The 27,926-nt window shown below is 54.5% G+C and overlaps 12 protein-coding genes across 12 annotated transcripts; 7 read left to right on the top strand and 5 right to left on the bottom strand.

The window, feature by feature from the left end:
* The first annotated feature begins 97 nt into the window (after positions 1–97).
* On the top strand, positions 98–2,348 carry GLOTRDRAFT_61634 (V-type ATPase). The gene is made up of 10 exons (XM_007868617.1): positions 98–309; positions 362–389; positions 442–469; positions 522–792; positions 841–980; positions 1,035–1,361; positions 1,411–1,561; positions 1,612–1,799; positions 1,851–1,980; positions 2,033–2,348. The coding sequence occupies exons 1-10, from the start codon at positions 222–224 to the stop codon at positions 2,227–2,229; spliced, it is 1,548 nt and encodes a 515-aa protein (XP_007866808.1). The 5' UTR covers positions 98–221; the 3' UTR covers positions 2,230–2,348.
* A 1,344-nt stretch (positions 2,349–3,692) lies between these two features.
* Positions 3,693–6,607, top strand: GLOTRDRAFT_111295 (Tcp11-domain-containing protein). Its single transcript, XM_007868616.1, has 3 exons — positions 3,693–4,516; positions 4,584–5,224; positions 5,287–6,607. The coding sequence occupies exons 1-3, from the start codon at positions 3,865–3,867 to the stop codon at positions 6,388–6,390; spliced, it is 2,397 nt and encodes a 798-aa protein (XP_007866807.1). The 5' UTR covers positions 3,693–3,864; the 3' UTR covers positions 6,391–6,607.
* A 264-nt stretch (positions 6,608–6,871) lies between these two features.
* GLOTRDRAFT_129866 (uncharacterized protein) lies at positions 6,872–7,788 on the top strand (the record flags this gene model as incomplete). The annotated part of the gene is made up of 3 exons (XM_007868615.1): positions 6,872–7,014; positions 7,064–7,292; positions 7,360–7,788. 3 exons carry the CDS (start codon positions 6,872–6,874, stop codon positions 7,786–7,788), a joined length of 801 nt encoding a protein of 266 aa, XP_007866806.1.
* A 274-nt stretch (positions 7,789–8,062) lies between these two features.
* GLOTRDRAFT_43416 (uncharacterized protein) lies at positions 8,063–9,730 on the bottom strand (the record flags this gene model as incomplete). Its single annotated transcript, XM_007868484.1, has 1 exon — positions 8,063–9,730. The coding sequence occupies one exon, from the start codon at positions 9,728–9,730 to the stop codon at positions 8,063–8,065; it is 1,668 nt and encodes a 555-aa protein (XP_007866675.1).
* Positions 9,731–9,986: 256 nt separating this feature from the next.
* GLOTRDRAFT_121636 (uncharacterized protein) lies at positions 9,987–11,550 on the top strand (the record flags this gene model as incomplete). The annotated part of the gene is made up of 4 exons (XM_007868614.1): positions 9,987–10,273; positions 10,324–10,888; positions 10,947–11,130; positions 11,189–11,550. The coding sequence occupies 4 exons, from the start codon at positions 9,987–9,989 to the stop codon at positions 11,494–11,496; spliced, it is 1,344 nt and encodes a 447-aa protein (XP_007866805.1). The 3' UTR covers positions 11,497–11,550.
* A 344-nt stretch (positions 11,551–11,894) lies between these two features.
* GLOTRDRAFT_77049 (glycoside hydrolase) lies at positions 11,895–13,711 on the bottom strand (the record flags this gene model as incomplete). Its single annotated transcript, XM_007868613.1, has 6 exons — positions 13,260–13,711; positions 12,923–13,208; positions 12,785–12,861; positions 12,607–12,688; positions 12,213–12,548; positions 11,895–12,155 (listed from the first exon to the last, which is right to left on the bottom strand). The coding sequence occupies exons 1-6, from the start codon at positions 13,610–13,612 to the stop codon at positions 11,895–11,897; spliced, it is 1,395 nt and encodes a 464-aa protein (XP_007866804.1). The 5' UTR covers positions 13,613–13,711.
* Positions 13,712–14,083: 372 nt separating this feature from the next.
* Positions 14,084–16,723, bottom strand: GLOTRDRAFT_139079 (uncharacterized protein; the record flags this gene model as incomplete). Its single annotated transcript, XM_007868612.1, has 10 exons — positions 14,084–14,259; positions 14,312–14,538; positions 14,594–15,435; positions 15,490–15,629; positions 15,681–15,769; positions 15,822–15,952; positions 16,002–16,075; positions 16,127–16,203; positions 16,269–16,463; positions 16,517–16,723. 10 exons carry the CDS (start codon positions 16,721–16,723, stop codon positions 14,088–14,090), a joined length of 2,154 nt encoding a protein of 717 aa, XP_007866803.1. The 3' UTR covers positions 14,084–14,087.
* A 742-nt stretch (positions 16,724–17,465) lies between these two features.
* On the bottom strand, positions 17,466–18,177 carry GLOTRDRAFT_139078 (uncharacterized protein). The gene is made up of 4 exons (XM_007868611.1): positions 17,996–18,177; positions 17,835–17,930; positions 17,690–17,771; positions 17,466–17,638 (listed from the first exon to the last, which is right to left on the bottom strand). Exons 1-4 carry the CDS (start codon positions 18,059–18,061, stop codon positions 17,616–17,618), a joined length of 267 nt encoding a protein of 88 aa, XP_007866802.1. The 5' UTR covers positions 18,062–18,177; the 3' UTR covers positions 17,466–17,615.
* A 263-nt stretch (positions 18,178–18,440) lies between these two features.
* On the top strand, positions 18,441–19,870 carry GLOTRDRAFT_42575 (3-deoxy-7-phosphoheptulonate synthase; the record flags this gene model as incomplete). The annotated part of the gene is made up of 6 exons (XM_007868429.1): positions 18,441–18,538; positions 18,597–18,689; positions 18,741–19,236; positions 19,288–19,416; positions 19,463–19,528; positions 19,583–19,870. Coding segments are annotated over 6 exons (1,170 nt in total), but the record flags the coding sequence as incomplete, so codon positions are not given.
* Positions 19,871–21,856: 1,986 nt separating this feature from the next.
* Positions 21,857–23,085, top strand: GLOTRDRAFT_77044 (uncharacterized protein; the record flags this gene model as incomplete). The annotated part of the gene is made up of 4 exons (XM_007868610.1): positions 21,857–22,036; positions 22,097–22,222; positions 22,281–22,702; positions 22,820–23,085. Coding segments are annotated over 4 exons (993 nt in total), but the record flags the coding sequence as incomplete, so codon positions are not given.
* Positions 23,086–23,101: 16 nt separating this feature from the next.
* On the top strand, positions 23,102–23,713 carry GLOTRDRAFT_116385 (uncharacterized protein). Its single transcript, XM_007868609.1, has 2 exons — positions 23,102–23,144; positions 23,204–23,713. Exons 1-2 carry the CDS (start codon positions 23,112–23,114, stop codon positions 23,402–23,404), a joined length of 234 nt encoding a protein of 77 aa, XP_007866800.1. The 5' UTR covers positions 23,102–23,111; the 3' UTR covers positions 23,405–23,713.
* Positions 23,534–24,436, bottom strand: GLOTRDRAFT_106212 (Metallo-hydrolase/oxidoreductase; the record flags this gene model as incomplete). Its single annotated transcript, XM_007868608.1, has 1 exon — positions 23,534–24,436. One exon carries the CDS (start codon positions 24,434–24,436, stop codon positions 23,534–23,536), a length of 903 nt encoding a protein of 300 aa, XP_007866799.1.
* Positions 24,437–27,926: the final 3,490 nt, after the last annotated feature.

Genomic DNA, 27,926 nt, shown 5'->3' with positions numbered 1-27,926 from the left:
AATGTAATTTAGCATGTATTCTCTACACCGTTCCCGCTACAATCAGCAGGAGAGGCAGGATTGTAAGCGTGGGAACGTTTGAATAGGAGTCCATCTACCCTGCCAACTACATACATCATCGTAATTCTGCCAGACTCAAGGGCTCAGTGCGCCGCCAGAGTCTGCTGCCCTTGCTGGTCTTCACCATTTCTCTATAGCTTCAACCTTCACACCGTGTCGGCATGGCGGACGCAAGACTGAGCGACAGTGAGATGGCTGCTCTGAATGCAGCAGCTGTCACCCGAGAATACCGCGTACAACCTCATCTTGGTGAGAAATCCTGTTACTGTATGCATTCACCTTTCCCCATACCGCCTCGTAGACTACCGCACTGTCTCTGCGATCAACGGGTACGTCCTCAGTATCACGTACGCTTAGCCGTGCTAATCGGGGCTACTTCAGACCACTCGTAGTGCTGGATAATGTCAAGGTGAGTAGCTTACCCTTGCTATCAGGGACAACAGCTATACAACATTCCGCAGTTCCCCGCCTATAACGAGATCGTTACACTTACTCTCCCGGATGGATCGAGACGCGGTGGCCAAGTGCTGGAAGTGCAGGGAAACAAGGCAATCGTGCAGGTGTTCGAGGGGACCTCGGGAGTAGACGTGAAGGCAACACACGTTGAGTTCACGGGAAGTAGTATGAAGCTACCCGTGGCGGAGGACATGTTGGGTCGGATATTCAACGGTTCAGGGAAACCGATTGATCAGGGTCCCAAAGTCTTTGCGGAAGACTACCTCGATATTAACGGTATGCGTGCATGGTGTTCATCGGGATGATGTACTAATGCTACTCTAGGTTCTCCCATCAACCCATTCTCTCGTATATACCCGGAGGAAATGATTCAGACAGGTATTTCCACGATTGACACCATGAACTCCATCGCCCGTGGTCAGAAGATCCCTATCTTCTCGGCCGCCGGTCTACCGCACAATGAGGTGCATGGCAAGGATTCTCTCCGAGTCTATTCTATGCTAACTCCTATGTTCCAGATTGCCGCTCAGATCGTGCGGCAAGCAGGTCTAGTCAAGCGACCTACGAAGGACGTTCATGACGGACACGAGGAGAACTTCTCGATTGTCTTCGCTGCTATGGGTGTTAACATGGAGACGGCTCGGTTCTTCAAGCAGGATTTCGAAGAAAACGGCAGTCTGGACCGCGTAACACTGTTCTTGAACTTGGCCAATGATCCCACGATCGAGCGTATCATTACGCCTCGTCTCGCCCTCACAACTGCGGAGTACTACGCATATCAACTGGAGAAACACGTTTTGGTCATCTTAACTGATATGTCCTCGTACGCAGACGCTTTGCGAGAAGTGCGTGCCGCAACTCTAACTGTGCTTGCGACATGCTCACATTTTGCAGGTGTCCGCTGCGCGTGAAGAGGTACCTGGTCGTCGTGGTTATCCTGGTTACATGTACACGGATTTGTCGACCATCTATGAACGTGCCGGGCGAGTAGAGGGTCGTAACGGCTCCATCACCCAGATTCCCATTCTTACAATGCCCAATGATGGTGAGCTTTATCGTTTAGTGTCTGGACAGCGGTGCTGATATTGGGATCAGACATAACTCACCCCATCCCGGATCTTACGGGTTATATCACGGAGGGCCAGATATTCGTCGATCGTCAACTGCACAATAGGCAGATCTACCCGCCGATCAACGTGTTGCCGTCTCTGTCTCGTCTCATGAAGAGTGCCATTGGCGAGAAGCTAACAAGAAAGGACCACGGAGACGTTTCCAACCAGCTTGTGAGTCTAATGCCCGTATTTACCGGACAATGGTTGAGGGTAGCCTCTCAGTATGCCAAATATGCTATTGGACGTGACGCCGCTGCCATGAAAGCTGTGGTTGGTGAAGAAGCCCTGTCACCCGAAGACAAGTTGGCATTGGAATTCTTAGACAAATTTGAGCGGCAGTTCGTCGGCCAAGGTGATTAGCTGCCTATTGCCCCATAGTGTGGTCTGCTAACCTCGTCTCTCAGGTCAATACGAGGCAAGAACTATCTTTGAATCCTTGGACCTTGCATGGTCGTTGTTGCGGATCTTCCCGAAGGAGCAACTTAACCGTATCAACCCCAAGATCATCGCAGAGTTCTACGCCCGGAAACCTACAAAGAAGGCGACCTCAGACGAGGGAGAGGAGACAAAGCAGGACGAGAAACTCGTTGATGTTGCGTAGTTACGATCCAGTTATGATAATAATACGGATTCTACTTGTTCATCACGCCTATCATACCAGCGAGAACGACGTATCTGTGTTTCGAAAAATTCCGGCTGCTGTCTGTATGGCTGTTTGCAGGGGACAATTGTGAGAAGTTTAATTTCGGGTGAGATACGAGCCTGGCCTCTCCGAGATCCACACGAGAATTTTCTGGGCGCAGAGTCGCGACTCTGCATGAGATGCCTCCGAGTACGTCCGACGGGGAAGGTGTACGCACTTCAAGAATGGACACGCAAGCCCATACACTTTTGAGTTTAATCCTGCAGCCACTAGTGTCCCCACCTACTGTGCGACAGTGCTATTCGTGAATATGCTGCGGCATTTTTGAGTCCTATGACGTGCCTGCTGAGAGTAGCGCTAGTCTGCTTATATGACATGTCCTGGGATAAGGCGTGGGGTGAGTTCCGAAGAAACAGGATCTCAGCGAGCGGCTCAACGCATGAAGCGCTCTGATCTATTGAATCTTTATCGATGATATACAATGTCCTAAAGCTGCACCGGAAACGGAATATCAGGCAGGTTTGGGGCGGGTACTCACAGAAGATGGTCATTTATGGCAGGTCGTGGCCGGAGAATGAACGGGGCTGTCTGAAGGATCAGCGCCGCTCAGGAGAGAAGGGAAGGGGGCAGGCCAGGCTCCGAGAGTGTACGCAGGAGGACAAAGGACTTTGTAGTAAAACATGCACTGGGCAGACGACCGGCGTGGATTAGGCAGGAGGGGGCGCTTCGAGAGGCCAGGAAGCCGACCTCGTCTTATAGTCATGGAGCACAAGATGAGATAAGAGCAGGGATGCGTCTCCAATGGCAAGAGCGGCAAACAGCAGGTAGCCTCGAGGCGCTGCACCCAGACGCCGTGAGTATGTCATTTACAATGTGATGCGATTGCGGACGGAAAGGGCGAAGGTTCAGGCAAGAAACGACCACGGGTGGTGGGTTCCTTACGATATCCGTGGCACTGATACCGATGTTATCAAACGAGGCCGTAAAGGGCCACATTTATAGAAGGCGAGAGAGAGGAGACCACTTGATGGTGCGTCGTGAGCGCAGCTGTTGCAGATGGGCTCCTGTGTCTGGTGTCGCCCGCTGCGGCGCGCAGGCGACAGATAGAGAGACAGGAGAGCAGCTGTGGCAGACGTGATGGAGTCGAGAATAATTAGTCGTGCGCCCGAGGGGCAGTATAGAAGCTTCCATAACGGGGATTTGGAGGCCGGCTATCGCATTTCAGAACGGGAAAGTTCGATGAAACCCGGTGCGTACGAGGTGAGTTTTACCGCGGTGTCAGCTCGGCAAAACGATGGGGCAGGTGCAGAGGACCGCATGCGTTGGCGGTTGGTAGGACGGAGGGGACTGCGACGGACATGTGAAGGTGGCATGTATGACGGGAAAATCAGAGCGAGAATGTATGTAATAATACGGCGTTGCAGCCTGCTCTATCTGGTCCTTCCAACGCCGAACCAGGTGGCCGCTCGGTGCCATGCCCCAGCTTAGCACGGATGCACTGCTTCCATGTGTTTGACCTGACCCCTCATACATATCCCCTCCTATGCCTCTCCGACGCCTTTTCTCCTGAATCTCCCCCTCGTCCCCGCCGTCATGGACGACCTCGCCGCCCACCAGCCCCTCAGCTCCTTCGCCCGCAAGCGCAAGGCGACCGCCGACGACTGCCAGGCCCAGGACCCCTCCGCGTCGCCCTCGTCCGCCTCAGACCCCTCCACGTCGCAGCCCATGCTCGTGGACGCCTGCTCGGGCTCTCCGAGGATGGGTCTTGCTGCAGCAGCCTGTCAGACGTGGTACGACGAAAGTAAGAGTCCAATATCGATGTGGTCCGCCTCCCCACCCCCGCCACCCGTTCCTCATTACGAGGACCAGCAAACCGACGGTCATTCGAGACAAAAACGCCCTCGCCTCGAGATCCGCACCTCTCCGCCCGCTTCGCCCTCCAAGCGTTCTGCGAGGAAACGTATTTCAGCGAGAAATCCCCCCACACCGCAGCGTATGTTTTCGCGACGCAGACGAATGGGCGACATCCAAGACATGGGCATCACACCTACGTCCAGCCCCGGTCCAGCCAAAGGGTCCTTGTTGCGTCGAGGGTGCTCCCCGTCTCCTGATACCGCCAGACCACGCCTCTCCTATCTTACAATAGACCCAAATTCCCCGCACGTCCCGTCTCCCTTCCCTTTAGTTACCAGAGAGACGCTGAAAGAGCTGGACCTCGAGGCTATCCTGCGCAATCCCCAGCTAAGTCCGTCGCTCTATTCATTCGCTCGCCCCATGGACACGGTTCTGACGTATTTATATCTGCGCCATAGGACACGACTTGCTGTTTGACCCTGGTCTCCAGTTTAGACCCACTTCCGGTCGCCGGAAACGAGAGCTGTACGACAGCTATTGGCGTGCGGTCCTTCGAGAACTGGAGACCGGCTGCACGTGCGTGTCGTTCGACCTCGAGGGTGGGCCGCACGAGCGGGTATGTATATGCAACGGCCTGCCTTTACCTCCGTCTTCTCCCAATTGGCTGGTGTGGATACATGCGCAAGACGTCGTTACCATGCGTATGCCCTCGCGAATCCGTCCTCTTCTTGCCGAACTCCTCGAAGTCATCATTTCAGTCATCCAGCCGTCTCTCCACTCTGGGTCTCCAAATAGCCTCGACGTCACCTCTTCTATCACCACTCATGTCCGCCAGCACCCGTCCCAGATTGAGAGTCTCAAACAGGTCTTCGACCTGGATCTGATCGAGCAGGAGTTGCAGCATAACGTTTTCGATCCGTCTGGTTTGTTTCGAGTTATAGGCGACCTGCTAAAGTGCCATTGCGCACCCATGCGGGACCGCGCCGTGGAGGCGATGGTCGCTGCCGCGCAGTCCTGCGCTCCAGGCGGAGGCGGCACTAAAGCGGACGCGGTGAAAGCTATTCGTATGTGCTTCGAAGTATTGGAGCTCATGAAATTGGTGAGTCCCCTCCGTCTATGGCATGATTAGCGTATATACTGACTCACTGTATGCGTTTGCAGGACATAGCTAACCACCAGCTGCAAGCGTTGCGACCTTTCCTGATCCAGACATCCGCCAGTTACGAGCTCAAAGCGTTCCATGAAAGCCAAGGCTCCGGCGAATCCTCAGTGCGCGTCACGCGCGAGTGGTTGCAGGCGGCCCACCATGCCCTCGTCACTTCCCGCGACTCCTTTATGAATCACGAGATCCATGCGCGTATGAACTATCGCAACCTACGCAGAGGCGATCAAATCCACTTCTTAACTCTCAGGGCGTTGACAGACATCGTGTTTGTCCCGCCAGTCCCTGCTCCGTTATCCCCGACGGCGGAATCCGCGGTTACCCCTACCTTGCCTTCTCCTCGTACCAGCGCCGCCTCGATATCAGGATATCCCGAGACGCTTTACCTCGATCACTCTCGCCTGCACGTTCTCAGCAAAGACGCCGCGGACCTTACTGCCTTGTATATGCTGTTGATGCTGTACCGCCAATTGGTGCACTCAGATAGCGGAGCCCGGACGAAGGCCGCAAAGCTCGATGACGCTGACCTTGTGAAGATCAAGCGCGAAATCTGGGACATCGGCCCCCATCGGATCGGCTACTGCTTCTCGCGCGAATGGCACGACAGGGGGAAGCCTTCCGCGTCTTCCGGTGCGAAAGGCAAGGAGCGCGCCGTCGAGGGGCAGGACGCGGACTGGGTGAAATGGCACTCGTGCATGCGGGACGTCATCCTGCAGGTTGCCATGCGTGCGACAGCCGCGCGGAACCCGGGCTCATCGCCCAGCGCCCCCGACGAGCACCTGCTACGGCTCGCTGAGCGGTGGGCCGACTCCAATCTGAAGCCTGACTCTCGACTGGGCGAACTTCTGCGTGACCGGGTGCGTAACGCCGTGATGGACGTCGTCATCGCGCAGGCGGGCTTGCCATTCCAGCGGCCGAATGCGAACCGGACTCAGAAAGCGGGTGATACCGTGCCAGAGACGGTGCTCTCCGGGGCCGGTTTGGAGCCTCTGGCGACCGAAGTGCGACATCTTGGGGAAAGACTGGGAAAGCTAGCTGTCATTCACCTGAACACCTACCTTCCGCTCTACGAGCAGGAGGGATTCCTGGACCTCAGCTCATAGCGAGTGTTCGTCCGTATATCCGACTATCTTATAATTTTGCTGTGCCATTTTGCGTCGTTGTGCCGCTCCCCCACATTCCTTCTTCACGTTGGGACTTGTTATCACGTTTGAACCATTTCACGATTGGCCCTTCAACGACTCTTCTTTGTGCATCGTTCGTAGCAGTAGTAATATTGGAACTAATGCAATGAAACGCGTCGTAACTGCCACCGTCGCGCTGTTCTGTGGGAGGTATCATGACTGCATTCCCATTGAGCCAAGTATAGTCAGGGGGCTATGGTATAATATAATTTTAGACCTCCGCGGTTTGCCGCGGCAGCGGAACAAGCTGGATGGCCTGCGGTAAGCCATTGGACAGATCCTTCTTCTCCTTGTACCGTCTGCTGGCAGCATCCTCGGTAGCCAGCTTCCACAGCTTACCAGCGCTGCAGTGGTGCTTGGGACGGCGTGGTTACCAAACAATTCTGGCTGAACCGACAAAATGTCTACAACTACGGCGCTCTCGTCCGTTGCATCATCCTCTGTGTCCATTACCGCCAGTGGGACAACCTCCAGTGTTCCAACTACCACTGATGCAACCGGTGGGGATGGGGGGCGCAGCGACACCTCTTCTTCCTTGTATCTGTACGTGCCTCGATGCCAGTTTTGAGCAATTCAGTCATACTTCACTCAGATTCACATTCCTCGCGACTCTGTTCCTTCTATTGTTTGTGTCATGCGCGATAGTGCTGCGCTCGTTTATCCTGCGCCGTCGTTTTCGACGGAGCATGGAAGAGGCTATTGCCGCGGGCATCTTATTCACTGGACCGCAGACGGATTACCGTAAGCGAAATATCGGAGAGAAGCCAGTTATGTGGGATGTGTCTGTTGCACCCTCGGGGTGGACATGGGATGACATGAAGGTAAGTTCCTTGTTGTCTTCGAAGGATTTTCTTGAATGGCTGATCATTGTACGTTGTGCGTTCTTAGCCAGTAGCGGCGAGGTCTTTATCGAACGTTTCGCCGCTACCGCCCGACTCCGCCCCATCTGATGTTCCTAATAATAATGAAATCTCCCCGACACGATCAGCTGCTGTGTTTAATAGAGCTCTCCGACCGTTCCTTCGTCGAAATTCGTCGGCAGCTACGTTCCCCGCGCCAAGTTCCCCTACCCAACCTGCCTCACCCCGATCACCCACAGGTGTGGAGCCTGCTAGCCCAAATCCCACCGCACAAACATCCCAAGTGCAGGTATCAGTCCTCATCCAAATGCCTTCACCTCACCGTTCACACGCTAGTTCCTCGACTGCTAAGGGGAAGGAGCGAAGTAGCACGGGCGGAGACTGGGATGACGAGGAGTTCCCAGACGTTGTCATCGGCGTGGCTGAAGAGCCTTGCAGGGGGCAGCTGGAGCAGTGAGCGACGTTTCACCCGCCTTGGGAGTCGGGTTTTAGAGTATCCCGCATGTTAATCGATTGGACATCGGACTCATGCATCATGATTGAAACGTCTGTAATGTTTTGATACTAGTGTATCGGATGTTCAGCATGCAACTGTTGTATACTAGATTGTGCTATTATATCTCTATAGCTTATAGCTTTCTGCTCCCATGCCCCCGGACCTCTGTTGCAGCATCGACCCTTCGACGCATAGCGTGCTCGCATTGTTGCGCAGACGGATATATCCACAAAAACTAGTCTATACCTATGTCGAACTCATCCAGATCACCGGGTTCCATGTCCTCGCCAAGTTCGATCACAGACATGGTCTCATCGTCCGACCCCTCGAACAACTCGAAGGCCTCCACATTGGACGTGATCCACTCTTCGTCGGAGTCGTTCACCGGGTCGACCTCGTTCATACACACTCGCTTGATGGGAACGCCCGCTTTCCTTCGCGCCTCGATGAAAGCGCGCATCTGCTCCCCATCTACGCCGGTAGTGGTGATGGTGTCGAGCAGCGGGCAATACATGGGTGTATTAGACGCAGCCGCTGAATCGAAGAGGAGCGGCGTGTCCCTCGGATTCTCCTCATTGACCGCGATGGGGTGCCCGAGCTTCTCGAACAGGACGGGGTCGGTGTGGTCGACGTTGATGTTCAGCACGCGGAGGTTGGTGAGCGCGCCGAGCAAGTCGTTCATGACCGGGCGTTCGCAGACGAGGCCGCCGATCTTGAGCTGCAGGAGGTTGTTGAGCAACGATTTCTTCTCTCCGGGACGCGGTTCGACTAGCTGGCTGATGAGGGGTGTCTGGTCACCGTCCATGGTGTCGAAGTCGAGCGTGAGGTGTCTGAGATTGGGAACGGTGAGCATTTTCATGATGCCGCAGACATATGGCGTCGGGTGGAACGCGAGGACAAGGTCGGTGAGGGAGGGTAGGGTGATGGAATGGATGTGTCTTCCGTCGTCGTCGACCCAGTCGGATAGCTCGCCCTTCGGTCCCGACGCGCTTAATGTCAGGATCTTGAGCTCAGGGGACTCGGTCAGCATACGTGCCCAGTCCTCTAAGCTGGGACGGACGTCGTGCGTGTGATATGCCAGTTCCAGGTCTACCAGGCCCGACAGGAAGGTCGTATCAGACCATCTCAAGTGAACGCCCCACAGAGCCACGGTGTGCAATTTGGGGGCATTATTATTGAACAGAACGAAGGGCGTCGCGCAATCCTTGGGGTTGAAGGTCATATGATCGGTGACTTCGTCCCAGTCGTCGTAGTGATATAGCTGCATCCCTTCCAGCATGGGTGCGGAGGGGCATTTTGATAGCTCCGAGAGGGTCAGGTACATGAATTTGTAGTCGTGAACCATAAGTTCAAAAGATCTCCAGTGTTCCACATGTGGGATGATGATGGAAAGCGCGGTGGACAGATCTTCGAGTGTCATGGATTTGTACTCGTCTTCATCTGTCGAATAATCATGTTCCTCCCCAGGCAATGGAGAGGCTGGTCGAATAGACTCCTGGCAGTCGATAGCAATATCGAGCGGTGCACCTTTCGACCGCTCCACCCAAGCTCTGGATTTCTCGAACGGCGGGCCTTCCGTAAAATCGATCGATGTCCATAGGTTCGGCGTCTCCAATGCTACTTCCCGCCAACGTCTGCACACATGTGAGACTAGCACCTGAAACTCTGGTCCTCCCTCCTCCTCCTCATCTGAATCCTCCGAATCGGAAGCAGAGTCGTAGTCGGAGTCGACATAGTCGTCATCCATTTGCCAATCCGCAGAGTTCTCTTCAGCCTCCATCCTCGCGCCAACGGTAAATATGTAGGCCAGCAGTTCCGGAGGGAGCCGATTTATGGGGCATCCGGAAGTCGGCGGGATGTAGGGATTGGGTACACGCTCATTGCGAGCAGCTTTTTCCTTCATGTGTTCGGCCAAGTCGTATCTCTTCATCTGAATGTCTTCAGACGCCCCTTCTTCTACGATTGAGGTGTTTCCAGACATCTTGCCGGGTATAAAGGCAGAGGACACGAAGGTAAGAGCAGAAAGGAGGCTCTGCATTATTTTCTTTCCTCAGAACGCGCTCACACATGGCGTCACGTGGGTACCGTGACCAGTGTCACCTTCGATCGAGTCGGACAAGCTGTCGGACGTGTTGCATTCTGCCACCGCTCTGCTTGGCATGGCCACGGCTGGAATAACGGGACCCTTCGTTGGGTCTGAAGACAAACTGCACTCTAAGCTTCTCAACCTGCCTGGAGACCTCGTCGACTACATCTTGGACTATGCTCGTCCTCGCGATGTGGCCCGGTTATGTCGCGTCGCGAAGGGCCTGCATGCCTTTGCACACAGGGCTTTGTATCGCGATGTGTTTATGACTACCCCGGCACGCATGGTGAAATGCTGCGAGACTCTTGCAGCCAACCCTTCTGCCGCACGCGAGGTAAGGACTGTGTCAATACGATTCCGGTGTGTCCTTAACCTTCGCATTCCGTTCATCAACTGAAAAGACACACCAGATCTAGTCGAAGCAGAGACTCCGGTCTTGGTGATTCGTACGGGGTGGTTGAAGCGGCATTCCTGTCTCTACCGGACGTGCTCGCGCTAGAAATCATAGTGACCACGCAGGACTTCGTCCACATCCTAGCTAAATGCAGATGGCCCAGGCTTCGCCGATTCCAGTCCTTTCTTCCAACCCTACCAGAACTGCTGACTTTCATGGCCCACCACCCTACCCTCCGCAGCGTCTTCTTCTCCTTCCAGTGCAACCCCGCAACTCTGTCTCCCATCCTCTTACCCAACGCCGAGAAATTCATCGGCCCCAGTCAGCTCGTGCCGCTTGTTATCCCGGGCTCAAGGACGAACGAGGTGAACTTGGTCTCGCAGCCCACCCACTCGCAGCTCGAGTCTGCCCTCATAGCGATGCAGCAGTCTACGGCTACCGTGACGAGTTTCAGTTTGCTCGTGCAAGACTGGGACGTTGATCATCTCACGTTGATCTCCAAGTATCTCCCTGAGCTCGAGACTCTGGATATACGCAATTCTTGGGCGCGCACAGGGCCTGACAATCCTTCGTCTCGCACGGTGCGTGTCTGCGGGTCGCGTTGCAGGGCTGAGGGCATGGCTGATATCATTCTCTCAGATATTCTTGTGTACATTGTCCCCGTTCTTGAAAGACTTTACCAAGCTCGAGTCCCTCAAGCTCGTGTCAGACGACGACATCGGAGAAGACATCAGCCTCGCCATGGCACTCCTGGATATCGAGGCAGTCATTGTCGGTGGCTTCGGCCTCGCCTGCCCGACATTATCCACCTGCACTATGACAAGTAAGCTATCCATCGCAGACCTACCGGTGACGAGCCCCTGCTGACCATGATACGATAGGCGGCGTTACTTGGTTCAAGCTGCAGTCCTGCCTGTGGATACCCCGGAACGACCGCCCCATAGGGCGCGCGTGGGTGCGCTACCTGCTGGAAACCGGCCTCCACCCCATCGTCAAGTCCCTTGACAAGGAAAGCGCCGAGCTGATGATAACATCCATACGGAACGTGCTGCAGAGCAACCCGGAGTGGTATGGCGAGGACGAAGACGCAGTCGATTCCGATGAAGAGAGCGATCCTGATGACGGCTATGGGTTCATTTCCGACCACGACGGCCTGGATGATGGAGAGGAGGCATTGCTGGAAATTTAGTGCTGCGTGGTTATCACAGTTTCCAGTCGGGAGTGATATACCAACGGATTGCGGTTCCTCTCTTCGAGTTCGCTGCACACATTGCTTAGATTGACTATTGAAATCCTTACCTGAGTCTGTGCCCCCTGTAGTAGATACCCAGTATCCTATTGTATACCACATACCACCAACATATCACCCTCGAGTAATGATTGATAAGAGCCAAGTGCCTCTCTGGGCATAATGCTTGCTACCACTCTTTCACTACAGATACATTGATGTTAACCAAGATCATACAAATACAACAAGAAAGCTATGGATACAACAACATCATAGAATATTGAATAAATACGAGAGCAACGGCCAGGCAACCGGTGCCTGCCCTGTCAAACCAAGAAAATATGGCCACCCCACCTAATCTACTGCGAGAAAGCGACAAAGGCATTATAGTTGTACGACGCCGGGCTCCCGTTGAACTGGAACCCGTCAGGCTGGAGCGTCACCACGTCCTGGCCGTTCCGGGAGATCACGCCCTTCATCGTCCCGCCGGCCGTGATGGGCATCGACAGCTTCGACAACCCAGCCGGGACGTTGAACGTCTGCGAGCTGGTGGCGGACGTGCTGAGCGTTACGGTGGCGGGCGCGGTGGTCATCACGACTGCCCAGAGCTGGTCCTGGGTCTATCGTCCACGATTAGAGATCGCAGTCACAGGATCAAAGAACAGGACATCACGCACGAGCTCGAAATTGGACGGCTTCCCGACAGGGTCATTAGCGTCCGCGTCGCGCGGGTGCGTCCGCGACCACAGATAAATCTTGTCCTTCGTGATCGCGGGGTAGCTCCCCGTCTTGTACGCCGTAGCAAAGTAGGACGTCATGTCCAGCCAGCCGGTGTGGTTGAGCCCGTCGACCCACGCCTGGCTGTTCGGCTGCGCGCCCTCGATCGGGCCGATGTAGTGGCTCTCGCCGTAGTCGTTCCACGTCACGACCTCGACGAGGTCGATCTTGTCGCGCGCCGCGACGAGGTTCGCCCAGCGTGTTGGGTAGAGGTGCGAGTCGGCGAGGTAGATGAACTGTATAAATGGACGCTAATTAGCTCGAGCACTGGGGGGATAGGAGAGAGATGCCTACGTTTTTGTTGAACGTCTGCGGGCTGTAGTGCGTGAAGAACCAGGGCGAGACGGCGGCCATGTACGCGCGCTTGCCGCCGTTACTTGGCATGGCAGCCAGGGCGTCGATGTGCTGCGTGTCGGTATCGGTGGACCCGATGAACTTGGCGAGGGCGTTTGTGACCGTCTGCGACAGGGACTGGAGAGTCGCGCCCAGGCCAGAAACGACGCTCTGCGCCGAGGCCGTCGTGAGGGTGATTGGCCAGCCCGAGTTGAACTGCAATATTCGGTTTCGTTCAGTCTTAGCAGAATGCGACAAAGGTTAGACAGGTACATACGTTGAAGTCCCCGTCCATGACGCCGTTGAACGTCCCGAATGTACTCGGGTCGACGAAGAAGCTCGGGGCGAAGTATACCGCGTTCGCGCCAGTCAGGTCCGGGTGCTGGGTGAACTGCGAGGACCAGCCCTGCGCCACGGAGCCCTGCCCGAACTTGCAAGACTCCCCGGCGAACGTCGATGCGAAGACTTTGCCGTCGTATTTGAGCTGGTTAGGGTGGGACGAGTACGTCGTGATATATGTCCGGAGCGTATTGGCGTTATCTGCGGTGGTGCAAGGTAATGCGCTTGATGGAGGTGTGAGGACTAGGGTCGAAGGGGAGGGAGTGGCAACGTACCTCATATCGAAGGACAGGAACAACTTAAAGTCCGGACCAAACTTCTGCGCTGCAGTATACGCATCCGCTACCCTCTGGGGCTGCCATTCGTCCGAGCCTACATTGAGGGCGAAGCCGTCTATGCCCGCCGAGTGGGCAAGGGCGATGTCGGCAGACCAGTTGTCCGCGGTGTACGGGAAGGTGTTCCCAACCATGTGGTGGGCTACGACATATTTGGGGTTCGAGGTTGAGTTGGACTGTCGTGCGGAAATGGTGGATTGTGCGATCGTGTCAGCGCCGGGCTGGAGACGTGCGATGGGGCGGGCGTAAGCAAGCGCAAGGAGCGACAAGAAAGTGAAAGACAAGAAGTGCATTTTAAAAACGAGAGTAATGAAAGAGCGTAAAGAGGGCGCGCCTCAGGCGGTAGGCCAAGAATTGTAAAGTTAAACAAGGGCGCCCGCACAGCGAGCTTATATACAGGAAAAGGCAACAATCAGAGGACGCAAAGCTTGCCTTGTGCAGGTGTCAGAGAGGAGCTGCGATGCCGGCAGCGTTGAGATACAATGGCGGGTTGTGCGGCGCAGAATAGCTGATGAATTGCAGAGGCACCCGTTATTGTCCACAATTGGGGCGCGTAGGGGCGGCCCGCCTCACCTCGATCGAGAGCTATAATTAGCGCGAGTATCTCACCACGCCGGTGACCGCTGCTGCTCTTTACATTAATCCATGTTCAATAAGAATAAGCCTAAAATCTCTCCACATAAATTTGCAGTAGCGTAGTAAGTATATAGTAAGTATACAGTGCCTCCTACTGTTAGTTCCCCTGAGGTTGTCTCAACCCCATCGTGATCACGGCAGAAGACCAGATTCATAGGGCAACCTATCCCACTGTTCAATGGTCATTGGGAAGGGCACCACGGTCGATGGTCCGGGTACCATAGAAATCGTCGTGGGCTCGTCAGGAGGGGCATCCAGGGCACGGCAATAGTGCAGGTCCTGCACAGGATACGAGAGGCTATGGCTGCAAAAAGCTCAATATATCGTTGGAACTTGCAGTGCAGTGTTCCACCCACCTGGTCTTCATGTGTTGCTTGATGTCTTGCAACGTGCATCTGTCCGTCTCCTGGGTCGTGTCTCGGCAGAAGTCACATTGCCATACCGGGTTCATCTTCTCGTAAGGGCTAATGGGCTTGGAGTAGTACCCCGCCTCGATGTCCTTCGCCTTCTTTACGTCCTCGTCGGTGAGCCGCTCGTACTGGATGCGCAAGTCACCCCAGTGCTTCTTCAAGCAGTGCGCAACCTGGCCAAAATACCATCAACAATCACAAGAACGCCCAAACGTTGACTAGACTTACCATGTTCCTCCAACATCGGACCTGCACCCGTCTTTCTCCGTCACACCTGTGGCCGTAGGTGCACTTGAGGCATACCAACCTCGGGTCCTCCTTGTCAAGCTCAGCGACCGTGGTCGTCCGGGGATCCATACCGCAGGCCACCAGTATATTGACAACGACCTTCGAGGCCTTCTCATCGAACACCAATTTCTTGCAAGACCAGGTCTGTCGCTTCGCGCCACAGGTATACCCGTACTCCCCGTCCCCGAGCACCAGAAGCGGGTCGTCCTTCACCGCGGGCAGCTCCCTCAGCCCCACGCCCGTAACCGTGTTGCACTTGTGGTGGAGCATTTGCGGATACCAAATCCGATCCTGCTCGTCCTCCTTTGGCCAGCCTGAGCCCTTGGCCGCCATGTTGCAGTGGTATTGCTTTTTGAAGTGAACGTGTGGCACCTCGGTGCACCGGAAGACAGCCACGGCGAGCTCGAGCTGCGCTTGCGTGCACCTGAACGGTATCCCGCCCATTAACTTGGGGAGCAGCTCGTCCTTGGCCTTGTTCCGCCAGTCCTCCACGAACTTGGTCATTCGCCCCCGGTCCGCTATTTGAGCCCAGAACTCGATATCTTCTTTTACCTCATTGGTGTCCTCCCATAGATCCCGGATAGGCTTGAAGTGGCAAAAATCGAGCACAGAAGGGATGCCGAGCTCCAGCTCCGATGCTGGCAAGGTTTCCCTCCAGATACGGTACATCTTCATGGCCTGCTCCTTATTTTCCCGCACGTACGTGGCCTGCTGGACTCGGAGCCGGTGCTCCTTCATCTGCTCCATGTATTCTATCATGGTGTCTTTGATATTCTGCCATACTGTACAAAGAGATTGTCAGACAGCAGCCCGCCGTGCTGGCGGTGCGGACTCACCGCGAGCCGTCAAGGGTTTGGCCTCTCGGACCTTTGGGTGGTCTTTCAGCGGGATGACATTGGGGTAACGATTGTCGTAGCGCGTCGGGAGTTTCTCTATCTCCTCACCCCACCCCAAGGCAGTGAGGCGTTCGATTATGCTTGGAGCTCAAGTGAGCCGGGTGAAGACCGGGTGGGGGTGTAGCACTCACGCCCGTTTTCTGTCGGCTCTGATCAGGTCGTTCTCAGCCAACCGTTTCTCGAACACATCGGCTTCCCAGTCATCGCAGAGTTCAGCGTGCTAGAAGGTACACTGTCAATATCGCATACCTCACGCTGTGATACGTCCTCACCTCGGTAATCTTTATGACCTCGCTTTGTCTACGTTCGACGTATTCGGCTCGTTTGTCTTCGGGGAGCGCATAGTATTCCTTCCTGATTCTCTCCGCGCTGGCCTTGTGATACATGATGTCCTCGTCATAAGCTACCTGAATTAATCATTTTGGCGAGGGTCGCATAGAATTTTGACTTACTACAGTTCCAATCGGACAAGACGAGACAGTCAAAGAACACTTCCTCCATCTCAACGTCTTCGATGTTTTCCAGGCTGAATGCAAACGTATGAGCTGATGCGTGCCGCTTGTCATGTTTAACCTACCATCTCCTAGCGCATCCGGAGCAATACCGCACTCGCAGTCTGTAGTCGGGGTTCCGGACGTTCTTGCGAAGACATTCCTAGGTGTTAATAGAATGTACTTAGCTCTCTGGCTCGAGACTATCGTCGAACCGCGCAGACGTACGTGGCAATGCGTATCGAAGACGAGATTGACATAGGCTGGTTCTGACATATCGGAAGGGCAGTCTGGGAGACCTTCTACAGTCCTGAGAGCAGCCCTCCAGATCCCGACTGAGGACCGGTGCATGAGGATGCGTCGGAGCGCTTTCGTAGTCCTCGCCAGATGCAGGACGTCCAAGGGCGGTAAATGTCCGAAAATCTAGCAGCCTCGCTCAATAACGCGTCACAGCGGTTATGGAGAGGGGCGCATACCTCAAATAATATGTCCAACGGTAGAGAAGGGAGACGCGCCAGCTTCCCACTCGCCCTTGGACGCGTCCATTTCTTCGCGGTCTTGGTGGCATCGCATTTCTGAAGGACTTCCCATCCGTTCCAGGCGGTAATCTTCAGTCTCTTTGGTTGTGTCCCTGCTTCGGGCGGTTCTGAGGTATCCGACCTTTCTCCGTTCGTGGGTGCCATCTTGATGGACGCGCTGTAAGACACGTAAGGACTCGGAGGCGCCAGCTCTAATGACTGCGCGACATGTCACATCACGTGCAGTTGTGACTCAATACTGTCCCCCCGCCCGTGCCCAAATCTTTCTTTCCATACGAGTCCATCGCTCGCACTGGATATAGTTTTGCTGACTGCTTTCATACTGATCGTTCTCAATGGAATGACAGCGACGTCCCTCACATACCCACCCACAAAACGATGTGCCCGGCTGCCTAATCGCCCGGCTTATAGCCATTGGTATTAATAGAGGGCATACTTATCCTGAAGTCTTGGAAACCTCCTCATAACTATGGGGGTTTCCACTACGTATACAGGTATCTACGTGCGCAACTGACTGTACGCACAGATTTACGCCAAGGCATGCATATGAAGCGGGAGGCCTTGACTCGGTAACATTTGACTGGCGAGACATGGCCGACGTCGAAAGTTACTCGGTATTTCAACCGCTGGATACGCTATGAACGATGCGGGAGCACTCCTCGACTCAAATAACATCAATCCATCGTCACAAAAAGCAGTAAGAATCCAAATGCATAAAGTCATCTATTACACCTCACCGAGGACATCATGATGTTACAGTGCTGGGCCAAGACGGAGGACGAGAGTGAATGGACAACACCGAGGAGGTTCCTCGAAGGGGACGAGCGATGGCCGAGGTAACAGTCCCAGAACAACGGCTGACACCAAATCCCGATATTCCGGGTAACGGACGTATCATCAGTTCCACTAACATACCTAGGGACACCACTGGCGAAGGCTCAGACCACGGTATCCAGATTATGGAGCAGAGAGTTGCGGGATGTGATTAAGGGTGATAGTACAAGTATGGCTAGGTCACAGGCACTGACAATTGCGATTATTGCTGCCCGTTCATCATATCTGAATTGAAGGAATGAGAATTTCCACAACATCTAGGCTACGGCTACTGACCTGCATTCTGCTCCGCGAATCGCGCTCCTACCCGCTCCGAGTGTTTTAGGAACTTGTCCGTGCAGTTCAGGACACATTGCTCCTGCGAAAGGGACGGATTAGTGTCAACAACCTCGCAAATCGCTCGGGTGAGAGAACTGCGCACCTCTTTTGATGACAATGCCTTGCTGGTGAAGTCATTACAGCACGCGTTGAAACATCTGTCCACCAGTTTCGAGTACATCCGCATAAAATCCTGCATCTGCATTCGGCCGAAGAGTTGCCTTGAGACGTGAACGCCAGTGAAGCTGCAAGAACTCCACGTACCTGCTTCTTCTCGATGATACGGCTCATGTGCGCCTGCTCGGCAGAGTTAAATTGCGAGAAATCCATCTTGGGGTAAAGTCAGAGAGCCTTGCTGAAGGAGTTTCTGTGATTGAAAGTCGTGAGGGCAGACAGCGTCGAACAGCAGCCAAGCAGTGACAGGACTTAGAAAACGGCGGCACAATATTAATAGTGGACTGTCACAGACGTCCGCGAAGGCCGAAAATGCGATGCACGTGCACGTGGTCGGCTCTTTCCAGACTACGATCATGGCCATGACTCCATCGGACTTGCACATTTTACGCCTCTATCATACCCCCCACTACACTCCTCCTCCATAGACGCTCTGAGTCGAGCGGAGTCCCTTCCTTTGATAAACCAAAAGTAAGATTCGTTCCTCTCTTCAACGTTACGAGACGCCAATCATTGGTTCGCAGTGTCGAACGGGATTACTCTGAAGGATGCTTTGCAAGGCCTTGAGAACAGGCGGGTCAAATTGATTAGACCGTTGATACCCCCGCAGATTCTGCAGGAAGACCTCCCATTGTGAGTTCTCTCCAGCCACGCCCGTCGATCGTGCTGTCTAACATCCCGATCGGGACAGGACGCTCTCCGCCGCGGAGACCGTACTCGAGGGACGCAGAGCGACTGAAGCTGTCCTGAGAGGCGATGATGATCGGCTGATGGTTGTAGTAGGGTGAGTCTCAAATAGCCCGACCCTACTCATCCGAGGCTAATGGTGGAGAAGGCCTTGCTCGGTGAACAATGTCGACGCTGCTATCGAATATGCCCACAAGCTGCGTGCCTATGCGGAGAAAGCGAAGGAAGACTTGCATATTGTCATGCGTGTCTACTTTGAGAAGCCCCGCACGACCGTCGGGTGGAAGGGTCTTATCAACGACCCCGACATGAACGGATCCTTCCGCATCAACAAGGGTCTCCGTCTTGCCCGTTCGCTGCTCCTCGATATCGCGAAACTCGGCCTTCCCGCCGGTTGCGAATTCCTGGATACCATTAGCCCGCAGTACACCGCAGATCTGGTCAGCTGGGGTGCGATCGGGGCGCGCACAACTGAGAGTCAGGTGCACCGGGAATTGACGAGCGCGCTGAGTATGCCCACGGGCTTCAAGAATTCGACGGATGGCTCGGTGGGGATTGCCGTCGACGCTTGCCGGGCTGCTCGGAGCGGACACGTCTTCCTGAGTGTGGGCAAGGAGGGCCTGAGCAGTATTGTCGAGACCGAGGTATGTCAAGGGTTAGAAGGCCATCAACGAAAGCTCATTCACTCCTTTCAGGGTAACCCGGACGTTCATGTCATCCTCCGAGGTGGATCCAAGGGGCCGAACTACGCTGCGGAATACGTTCGCGATTGCGGCGAGAAGCTGGCGAAAGCTGGTTTGCCTCAGAAAATCATGGCAAGTAGGGTCTTCTAGGCTGGTTACAAACGTTGCTGATTCCCCGCTCTTGTAGGTTGACTGTAGTCACGGCAACAGCCAGAAACAACATCGGAAGCAGGCTGACGCCGCTGAGGACATCGTGAGTTGAAATGTACCCTTCATCCCTTGACATAATTTTGATAACGCATCATAGGCCCGCCAAGTAGAGTCTGGTGGCGACACGGCCAACATGATCATGGGGGTCATGCTCGAATCCAACCTTGTGGAAGGCCGGCAAGACATTCCTCCTTCGGGCCCTGCCGGTCTCACGTACGGCCAGTCGGTGACGGATGCATGTCTGTCCTGGGAGCAGACGGTCCCAATCTTGGACCGACTGCGGGAGGCAGTAAAGGGTCGTCGAAACGCTGTTTACAGGAAATCCAGGGGCTTGCCAACTGAGGCCAACGGGCATGCCAATGGAGCGAACGGCAAAGAGGCATAAAATGAGGGCGACCCTCAATGGCGCGGAAGATTTGGGAGAGTATATCTGTAGACATGCTGTATCTTGTATTGTGTCCATGCTATCGTGCTTTGCGTCTACAGGCGAGAGGCAGACTGGCGACGTCACCAGATTTTGTGAGATCGCCAGATTCGACGATTGATCCGGGTTGCAAAGCTGTGCTGGCGACAGCGCTGGGCGCTAATGAGCTGCGCCTCCACGAATTGCATGAACCGTCTGCTGGGTCTCATTTTCGGCCATCTCGCCTCTTCTGCTTATGAAAGGTCCATATAGCGCCGTGAGACTAGTGTCGAGGCCGTCGGAGAGAACGGTAAAGGGGGTATTTACATTCGTGAGTAAACTGCCAGGAATACACGTACGAATTCCAGGTGACCATGTCTATGAATATCGTGCGCTGTATGTCTTAGGGCGGCTTCATCTTCCTATGGGTCTGGCTAGAGAAGGACAAGGACAGAAGAGAACGCCTTGCTGCAGAACACTATGAACCCCCGGTACCGAGCTTCACTCTAGGACAGCTGGCCTGGGCGGAAGGCATCAAGCTGGCTACAGCGCTGACCTGGTGTCTCTGGCGAAGAAGAAGCAAACATCATCAGCCCGACTATGGAAGAGAGTCACTGGAGCTCCGGGACGGTAACGAGGCGCGATTGTTATTTGATGCACGCGGAGACACCGGAATGGAAGACGGCGCGAGCCAGAGCCTACCCATTCATAATAACGTACCATCGCATCACCCACTCAGCGTCAAAGACTATCTTTCTGTTATTCTATCTCTGTCTTTCTTGCATGTCTGTTACTCCCAACATGTAAGTGCGTCTTGTCCGGCACTGTTTCGATAACTGAAGACGCGCGTCATCCAGATCTCGATCGCTGGAATATTCCTCGATCCTATAGCACTGTCCCTAATAGTAGCCGCCCTGCCCCTGCTCTCTCTTGTTCTCTTGCGCTCCTTATGGTCGAAATCTTTTACCAGTGTCGACTGGCTGTCGGCGTTGCTTCAGGTAGGACTCTCGTATCTGCGAGGGCTTCTTCTCACTTTCACCGGGACAGATCTGCGGATTTGTCATAATCAAGGTACATTCAGGCTAATGTAGAATTGACATTCTGTCTCTGAACAATGCTCTCGTTTGAGTAGAATATTCTACTCCCTAATTTCGACACATCACGACATTATTCCATCATACCGTCATACGCATTACACCAAGCAATTACTCTGGTTCTTACTGATTGGGTACGTAGAGTTGCATAAGTGCTTTAGACCGCACGAACGATCAGCTACACAGGTATTCAAATCATACGACCGCTCCCTCCTCGCGATCAACACTGGATTCTTCGGGACTAGCCTTTTCATGACTCTGGTTGTGATAGCTCTCTCACGAGATTCAGGGCTTCCTTCGCCTTCCGCCTACATGGACCGCAACATTCTGTATTCTGCCCACCAGAAGTTGCGCTCATCTCCGCTGCCTGAACTCCTGCGTCCCATATTCAAGGCCGGAGTCGACCTTTCAGAGCTGTGTATCCTCTATGGTGAGATGTGCAAGAACTCTTGATATTATGTGCTGACAGCCACGCTTATGTTGCCTTCCTTATTATACAGAATGGGGTGTCCTTGCGTTGTCTGTCTTCACGGTCATGCGAAGCCTAGCCTACATATCCGGGTACATGCTGTACGCCGGCCTCCTCTTATCCCAACCTGGGATCCTCTTTGCCTGCGCCGTTGCTGCCTTTGGGTGCTGGGCATTGATGGAGCGAGAGAAAACGGTCCCCGAAAACGATCGCCCTTCCTCAACATACGGCCCCATTCTAGGGCGCATCAGTCCCCCGCTGTTTCTGCCCGTATTCTCTTTCGTTGTTACTTTGGCGCTGATAATCCGTTCGCCCTTCCCCTCGGTTCACTTCCGCCCCGACCAGCAGGCACCGCTCGCGTTATCGAGTCTCATGGCCGAGTTTCAGCGGCCGAAGTGCGCGCGCATGCCCCTGCCTGTGCCGCCGCTGCCTTGCGCGCATTGTCCTGGCAGCGGGCACGGGGGCCCCGCGAAGAAGCGGTTGCATGCCTTCGACGATGTCCTGCTGGTTGTGTTTTTCAGCCATGCGAGGTATGACGTGAACCTTGATTATTACAGGGATGTGTATGGGGAGTGGTTTCCAAATGTACGGATGATCAGCGTTCTCGCTGCAATGGGTATATTGACTGGTTGTACTCGAGTTTAGATCCTGTTCGTAGGTCCCAAGAGTCGGGAGGACAAGGGTTTCAAGCACTCTTATGACGTCGTGGTCGATTCGTACATGTCTGACGAGGACCTGTCTGATCCCAAGCACTACAAAATGGCGGGGCGAGTGCGTATATCCATCCACTCTCTGCGTCTTCTCATCAGTGCTCATCCCTCACCGCCAGATGGCGCATCACATGCTCTACACCGCGCTGACCCAACATCCATGCTACAAAGGCTATCTCTGGGCGCCCTTCGACGCACTGCTCAACGTGCCTCGGCTAACTCTGTTCGACCAAGAGAGATTCTGGTACCACTCCTTCGCGGGCGAATATGTCTGGAATCCTGCCCTGACCGGTCCTCCTCCGAATGTCACTACGACAACTCCGGGAAGTGAGGAGCGGCAGGAGAGACATGGCGTCAGTGCCGGGGAGCGCATACCGAACGTCCGCGTGCAGGAAGATCCGCCTGTGAGGAATGACTCGGCGCCGGTGATGGACGGAAACTATGATCAAAACAGGCATGCAACGCCGGTGGTCGTCGGACCCGACCCGGAGGTGGATTGGACAGTGGGTTGGCGAGGCTGGGGACCTGATTGGTGGTACGTCTATCTGATCGTTTGATGCAGTAGCCCGATAACTGATGTAGCAACAACAATTCCATAGGTGGGGGTACGTTGCTCATGCTAGGGTATTGTTTCATGAATGTAACTCTCGGTTTCTAGCGACCCTCGCGTCGGCCTCAAGGCCTGCTACCCAGCCTTCCTTCGTACACCCGAGCATATGCGTAGCAGGATGTCGCGGCTTTTCACCAACGGGACGACTCGCTTGATAGGCGGCTCCGCGGATACCCTGTACATCCCAGGACAATATCGGGAGGTGTTCATCGAAACGTTGGGTCTGTTTCTCGAGACGGAATGTTTCTTGGAAATCGCAGTACCGACAGCGGTCCACCTGGTCGTCGGCGAACTTGGTGAGTTCGACCGGAAAGAAGAATTGGAAGACCCGGTGGAGATCATGAAGGGAAAGGGGATACAATTTGTTGATCATGTAAGTCCTTGCTTTGCGTCGCAGTAAGCACGTACTGAGACAGGATTATCTGTTCGCAGTGGTGGATATGGTATCCCCCATTCAACGCCACATTCGTGCGGCAAAAATGGGCGGAAGGGTATGAGGTGGATACGATGCACACGTTCCACTGGGGGGACGCTGACGAGGACGGGGAGTGGAGAGGTCGACCAGAGCATATCTACGACCTCAGAATGCTGATGAAGGAATCAGCACAAAGACAAGGGATTCCTTGGTTGTAATGTCCCTTACCTTCTTCTTGGGTATCTGCATCTCATTGCATACATATATTTATTTACATCACACGGAACCTTGCATTGACCTTGCATCACACATTTGTACATAACGCCACTATTTTAATTCGACCCACATTACGCAGACTTGACTTTACCGGGCCAGAATGCAGCTTCGCCTTCGCCGTTCTCGTACCAGCCTTTATCGTGGGCCAGTAATACCCTCAGCCTCGGATTTGCTTCCCTCAGCTTCCTCACGTATGAAATGTGCTCTTTAGCGAGTGCGGTATCCCTATGGGATCCCTCCGCAATATCTGCTTCTCCGGTTATATGTCTCCAGTCGTGGGCGCAATCGCCGCCAAGGTACGCCCACCCGCCATCCGCAGACGTGCGTACAAGGGCATTTATGTGTCCGGGGAGATGCCCCGGGCCTGCGGCTACCAGATAGAGGGAGCCGTCGCCGAAGAAGTCGTAAGCGTATGGCAGCGGTCCGAGTGGCTTCCACACTTGGGTGTCAAGGGTCGACGCATCGGAGGTTGGTGGTAAGAATATAGTTCTTTCGGGTGGTAGCAGGTCCGAAGCGAACCAGGACTTGGGATCTTCTGGATAACCCGGGTTGAACAAGTCGCGGCTCTCGCCCCCGACTATAATCTGGGCCTTGGGGAATTTGGAGGGATCGCCGATATGATCCCAATGGCAGTGCGAGAGACAAATATGCGTGATATCGTCTGCCCGCAGGCCCCCTTTCTCTACAGCCTCCAGAGCGTCCTGCTCGACTTTGGCTTTGAAGAATTGAACGCTCCGCTCGAAGACGGGGCGCGGGTAGCCTTCCAGGTCCTTGCGGATGCCGAGGTCAAAGATCATGTTGACGTCGGGGTGAAACTGGCTCCGCAGGAGGAATGCTAGGGCGGGGGCTTCGATGATTTCGGACGGGTTGGGAGCATTCGCTATCATGAAGTGAGCGGGGATATTCACTTGCCCTGCCATCAACGCAGAGATATCCCAGTAGGGCTGGTTGTCGCTGGGAAGGGGAAGAGACATGACGAGGCCTGGCTGCTACGCACGTCTACCTGGGGGAGTCTATATTGTCTTCCGTGTCCCGGCCTGCAGTGGATAAGTATGCGAGACAGACCACCGAGGACGACTAGTAAGTACTACTCACAGGCACAACGAGTGACGAGCTCGACAACAGCCTGGAGCACTACTGACGCTGCACTGTAGTTTGCTAGTGCTGGTGACTTCATACCTGGGTATTATTTTAATGCCGATAAGAAGACGATGGATAGCACGGGAGCAGAGCACCTATATAGCAAGTACATATGAGACCCTCCCCGCCGGACTCTTGTAGGCGTGAACGAGCCTTCAATGGGTTACACATCGCGCGCTCTGGCGTCCTTCCCTTCGCCTGCAGCTGCTGGCTATGGCTGTTCGCTATCGCTGGAATCTGAGCATAGTCTCGCCTGCTGTGAGCGGCCCGGCTTTGCCGCGATGGCGGGACTGGTTGGATGCCGCACCTTGGTCAAGACACTGACATCGATTCCATGGCCGACCATGGACTTCAGCCTTGACTCAAGCGCTTCCATAGGGATACAGGGCAAACCAAGAGAAGGGACAGCGGTCGACGTAGGGATACTGACCAATAGCACAAACTCGATGGGAAAAGCTGCATCATGCCGATTGCTGCGAGTGGTACGTACTCATTCTCGGGACATGACAGATACACATGTTCTTTCGAGGATAGCCAATTCCGCGCTTATGTTGTCAACAAAGTAGCTTTCTGGGTCTTTTAGCGGACGTCACCGATATCTACAGAGGCTCGGAGATGTTGTCCTACCGATGTCCCCCCCTCCCCCCGGGGTTTTTCCAGGCCGTTCGCACAACGCCTTCACTTTCCTATCGTCGCTCCTCGGTCGGAGAATGGCACTGTTCCGGCACCTCTGTGCTCTGTGTTATCAGGCTACTGGCTGGTCGCTCTCGTGACCCCAGCAGGCTGCGTACGGACCGGATGTGGAGAGTTGGTCTGACCAGCCTCGATGCACGCGCGAATAGTGCAATGACATGGACAGCCATAGCGGCCGCGACCCTCGCAGCTCTCAGGCTGCCAACCGTGGATTCGGACTCCAATGCGCCCACTTACCCTCTTACCATGCCCTGCCCATCCGCCGACCAATCGCAGAACACCTGGACACCAGGGTCCTCCTCCTCAGCCACGAGCCAATCACAGTGCCCGCCTACCGCACGGAGCCGAACAAGACACCCTCTCTGACGTTGGTTTTCTTTCCAATCAGACTTGGCCGTGCCCAGATCAGCTTCGCCCACCACCCGCGCGCTCGGGATCGCAGCAGACCCGGGTGTCTGTGCCCGTCTGCATATGTTCACCGACACAACCCGAAGGCTCCTGCGCTGTCTTCGGACTGCGCTCGAAATATCGCCCGCCGCTTATGGTCTATGTCGTAGCTTCATAGCGTTCGCCTCTGCAGTTACGGCAGTTAATTGCGCAAACGTAATGCTCAGACACATATCTGCTGAAATCTGCGCGCGGCCTTTGGAGATCTGTTTCGTGAAGTCTATCTTAAGACTCCCAAGCGCATCCCTCCAAGCAACGAAAAGAAATGCGCGGGCCCTGTAAACCTGTCGTGACATGCTCGCGGAGTGCGGGGAATCTTCGGTGTCTGTGCGTCCCGTCGAAAACACGAAACCGCCTACCGACCTATCTGGCGGTGAGTCCAGATGACGATCCATAAACCGGAGATGAAGAGATGACGGTGATGGTTCACGTCCAGGAGGCATGGAAAGCAACCTTGTACCTAGCGCCTTGGGAGGGGAACATTCAGCATTCAATACACAGAGTTGACTATGTTTAGCTTGAACACTGAATTCGTGATTTGGGCGTGTAAAGGAGGTGGAATCCTGCTGAATTCGAAGAATCAGACCTGTCTGGACCTCGTAGGCGCTGGGGGGATCGTATGTGCGTTTGGTTAAATTGCGCATGCGTGAAGTTCATACAAGCACTTCTATCGAGCCTCGAGGAGGCTTGGAATAGAATAAGTTGGGGAACGGGCGTGTCGGGTTTCCGCTGAAGGAGTGCGTGATAGTTCCAGTCCAATGAGAAAGCGGAATATGAAGAATAGAAAGCGTCTAGCGCCTGACTAGCAATTGCATGGGAAGTATACGGCGACAGATATATATGCACGCAATGCATATGAAAGATCCAAAAGATGGAATTGCTAATAGTGAATAAGCGCTCAGGGAAGGCCGTACGAGCACTCTTGGGATCAGACAAAAAAAGTTTGCAATCCACGTCTCAAAGTTTGCAATCCACGTCTCAGGCAGAATTCAGTGTTCCCAGTTGACCTACATGGTCACTTTTGCACGCCCATAATTTAGGCGCGAGGAATACGAAGGTATCGCATAATGGAGTCCGGGAAGAGCAGGTAGTCTATCCTTGTCCTATTCGTTGCAGGATGTATAGCGCGTATCATTCATTCGACGAGTCATGAACGAATCGTCATTGGTACAAATCCAGCAGAGGTCCAGATTATATACCACCTACTCATAGGCGTCGCAGACCCCTGCGGCACCGTGGAGTAATTGACCGGCTATAGACGGCCTTTCCAGACGATGGGTAAGCGCGTCAGCGGAAGATCGAGAATTCATTTATCCTGATTCCTCCAAGACGAAGCATTGATGTATCAAGAACCAAGATTCTGATAAATCGCAGTCTTGACGCCTTCGTTCGGGATGGCACTGTGAAGGGGAATACGCCTTGATGATCGACGCCGGTGACTTCCGTCAAAGTAGGACGTCGTGGTAGTTATCAGATTGGGAGGATAAACCCGACGTTGAGTTGGTCGCGAAATGATTACGAGGATGTCCGAGGGCTTCGCCGGCGCACCGGGGCAGAGCGATAGAAGGGCTGATTCGCGCCCGCGGGACATGGAAGCAAATCCGGAGGAAGGCGTGGAGACAGAAGGACGCCCAGATGCGCAGGAAGGTTACGGATTTGGGCAGCTCTGGAGGGATGGACGAGGATGAGGAGATCTAGTTGCCAAATGACTGGCGGGAAGGTATGGGGGCAGACACAAGAGCGGGCTCTGGTCCGGTCCGCCGAGGCGAGTCGCAGAGAAGACAGGCAGGCGTGCTCTGTCTGGTTTGTTTCGTCCGCCGCCGAGTTCTGAGTTGATTTCATGTCGTGTCTTGGTCCGCCGAAAACATGTCAGGATGTAGAGCGGTTGGGTACTTCACACAAATGTAGCGAGCGGTTTCGGTCCACAAGGCTTTGTGGCGTGCGTTTGGCGATGCCGCCACCGGGACGGAATGGTTGGATTGACGTTTAGTGGGGAGCGTGAGGAGAGCCTGCCGAGAATGGGGAAGTGTCGGCTGCGACTCTCGATTGCTGTCGGCGTCAGAGCATGTCCCGATATGTGGGTGATGAGCGCATACAGTACGCTTATGTGGCGGTTCTCGACGATCGTAATAAGGAAGAGAAAGGGTAGAGGCAGAGTGGTGGCTAGACAGGAGACGACCAGTA

Source organism: Gloeophyllum trabeum (assembly GCF_000344685.1).
Source record: "Gloeophyllum trabeum ATCC 11539 unplaced genomic scaffold GLOTRscaffold_00008, whole genome shotgun sequence".
NCBI classification, from domain to species: domain Eukaryota; kingdom Fungi; phylum Basidiomycota; class Agaricomycetes; order Gloeophyllales; family Gloeophyllaceae; genus Gloeophyllum; species Gloeophyllum trabeum.
This window is presented reverse-complemented; position numbering and strand designations above follow the sequence as displayed.

What these genes read in the sequence shown, in the direction of transcription:
- GLOTRDRAFT_139078 (XM_007868611.1), bottom strand. Translation starts at nt 18,061, where the DNA reads ATGGATTTCTCGCAATTTAACTCTGCCGAGCAGGCGCACATGAGCCGT. An exon ending in AGGCATTGTCATCAAAAGAG is followed by an intron (nt 17,772 to 17,834) that starts GTGCGCAGTTCT and finishes TCCCTTTCGCAG; the next exon opens with GAGCAATGTGTCCTGAACTG. An exon ending in ATTCGCGGAGCAGAATGCAG is followed by an intron (nt 17,639 to 17,689) that starts GTCAGTAGCCGT and finishes CCTTCAATTCAG; the next exon opens with ATATGATGAACGGGCAGCAA.
- GLOTRDRAFT_111295 (XM_007868616.1), top strand. Translation starts at nt 3,865, where the DNA reads ATGGACGACCTCGCCGCCCACCAGCCCCTCAGCTCCTTCGCCCGCAAG. An exon ending in CCTGCGCAATCCCCAGCTAA is followed by an intron (nt 4,517 to 4,583) that starts GTCCGTCGCTCT and finishes TCTGCGCCATAG; the next exon opens with GACACGACTTGCTGTTTGAC. An exon ending in TATTGGAGCTCATGAAATTG is followed by an intron (nt 5,225 to 5,286) that starts GTGAGTCCCCTC and finishes ATGCGTTTGCAG; the next exon opens with GACATAGCTAACCACCAGCT.
- GLOTRDRAFT_116385 (XM_007868609.1), top strand. Translation starts at nt 23,112, where the DNA reads ATGAAGGGAAAGGGGATACAATTTGTTGATCAT. An exon ending in GGATACAATTTGTTGATCAT is followed by an intron (nt 23,145 to 23,203) that starts GTAAGTCCTTGC and finishes ATCTGTTCGCAG; the next exon opens with TGGTGGATATGGTATCCCCC.
- GLOTRDRAFT_61634 (XM_007868617.1), top strand. Translation starts at nt 222, where the DNA reads ATGGCGGACGCAAGACTGAGCGACAGTGAGATGGCTGCTCTGAATGCA. An exon ending in CCGCGTACAACCTCATCTTG is followed by an intron (nt 310 to 361) that starts GTGAGAAATCCT and finishes ACCGCCTCGTAG; the next exon opens with ACTACCGCACTGTCTCTGCG. An exon ending in ACTGTCTCTGCGATCAACGG is followed by an intron (nt 390 to 441) that starts GTACGTCCTCAG and finishes GGGCTACTTCAG; the next exon opens with ACCACTCGTAGTGCTGGATA.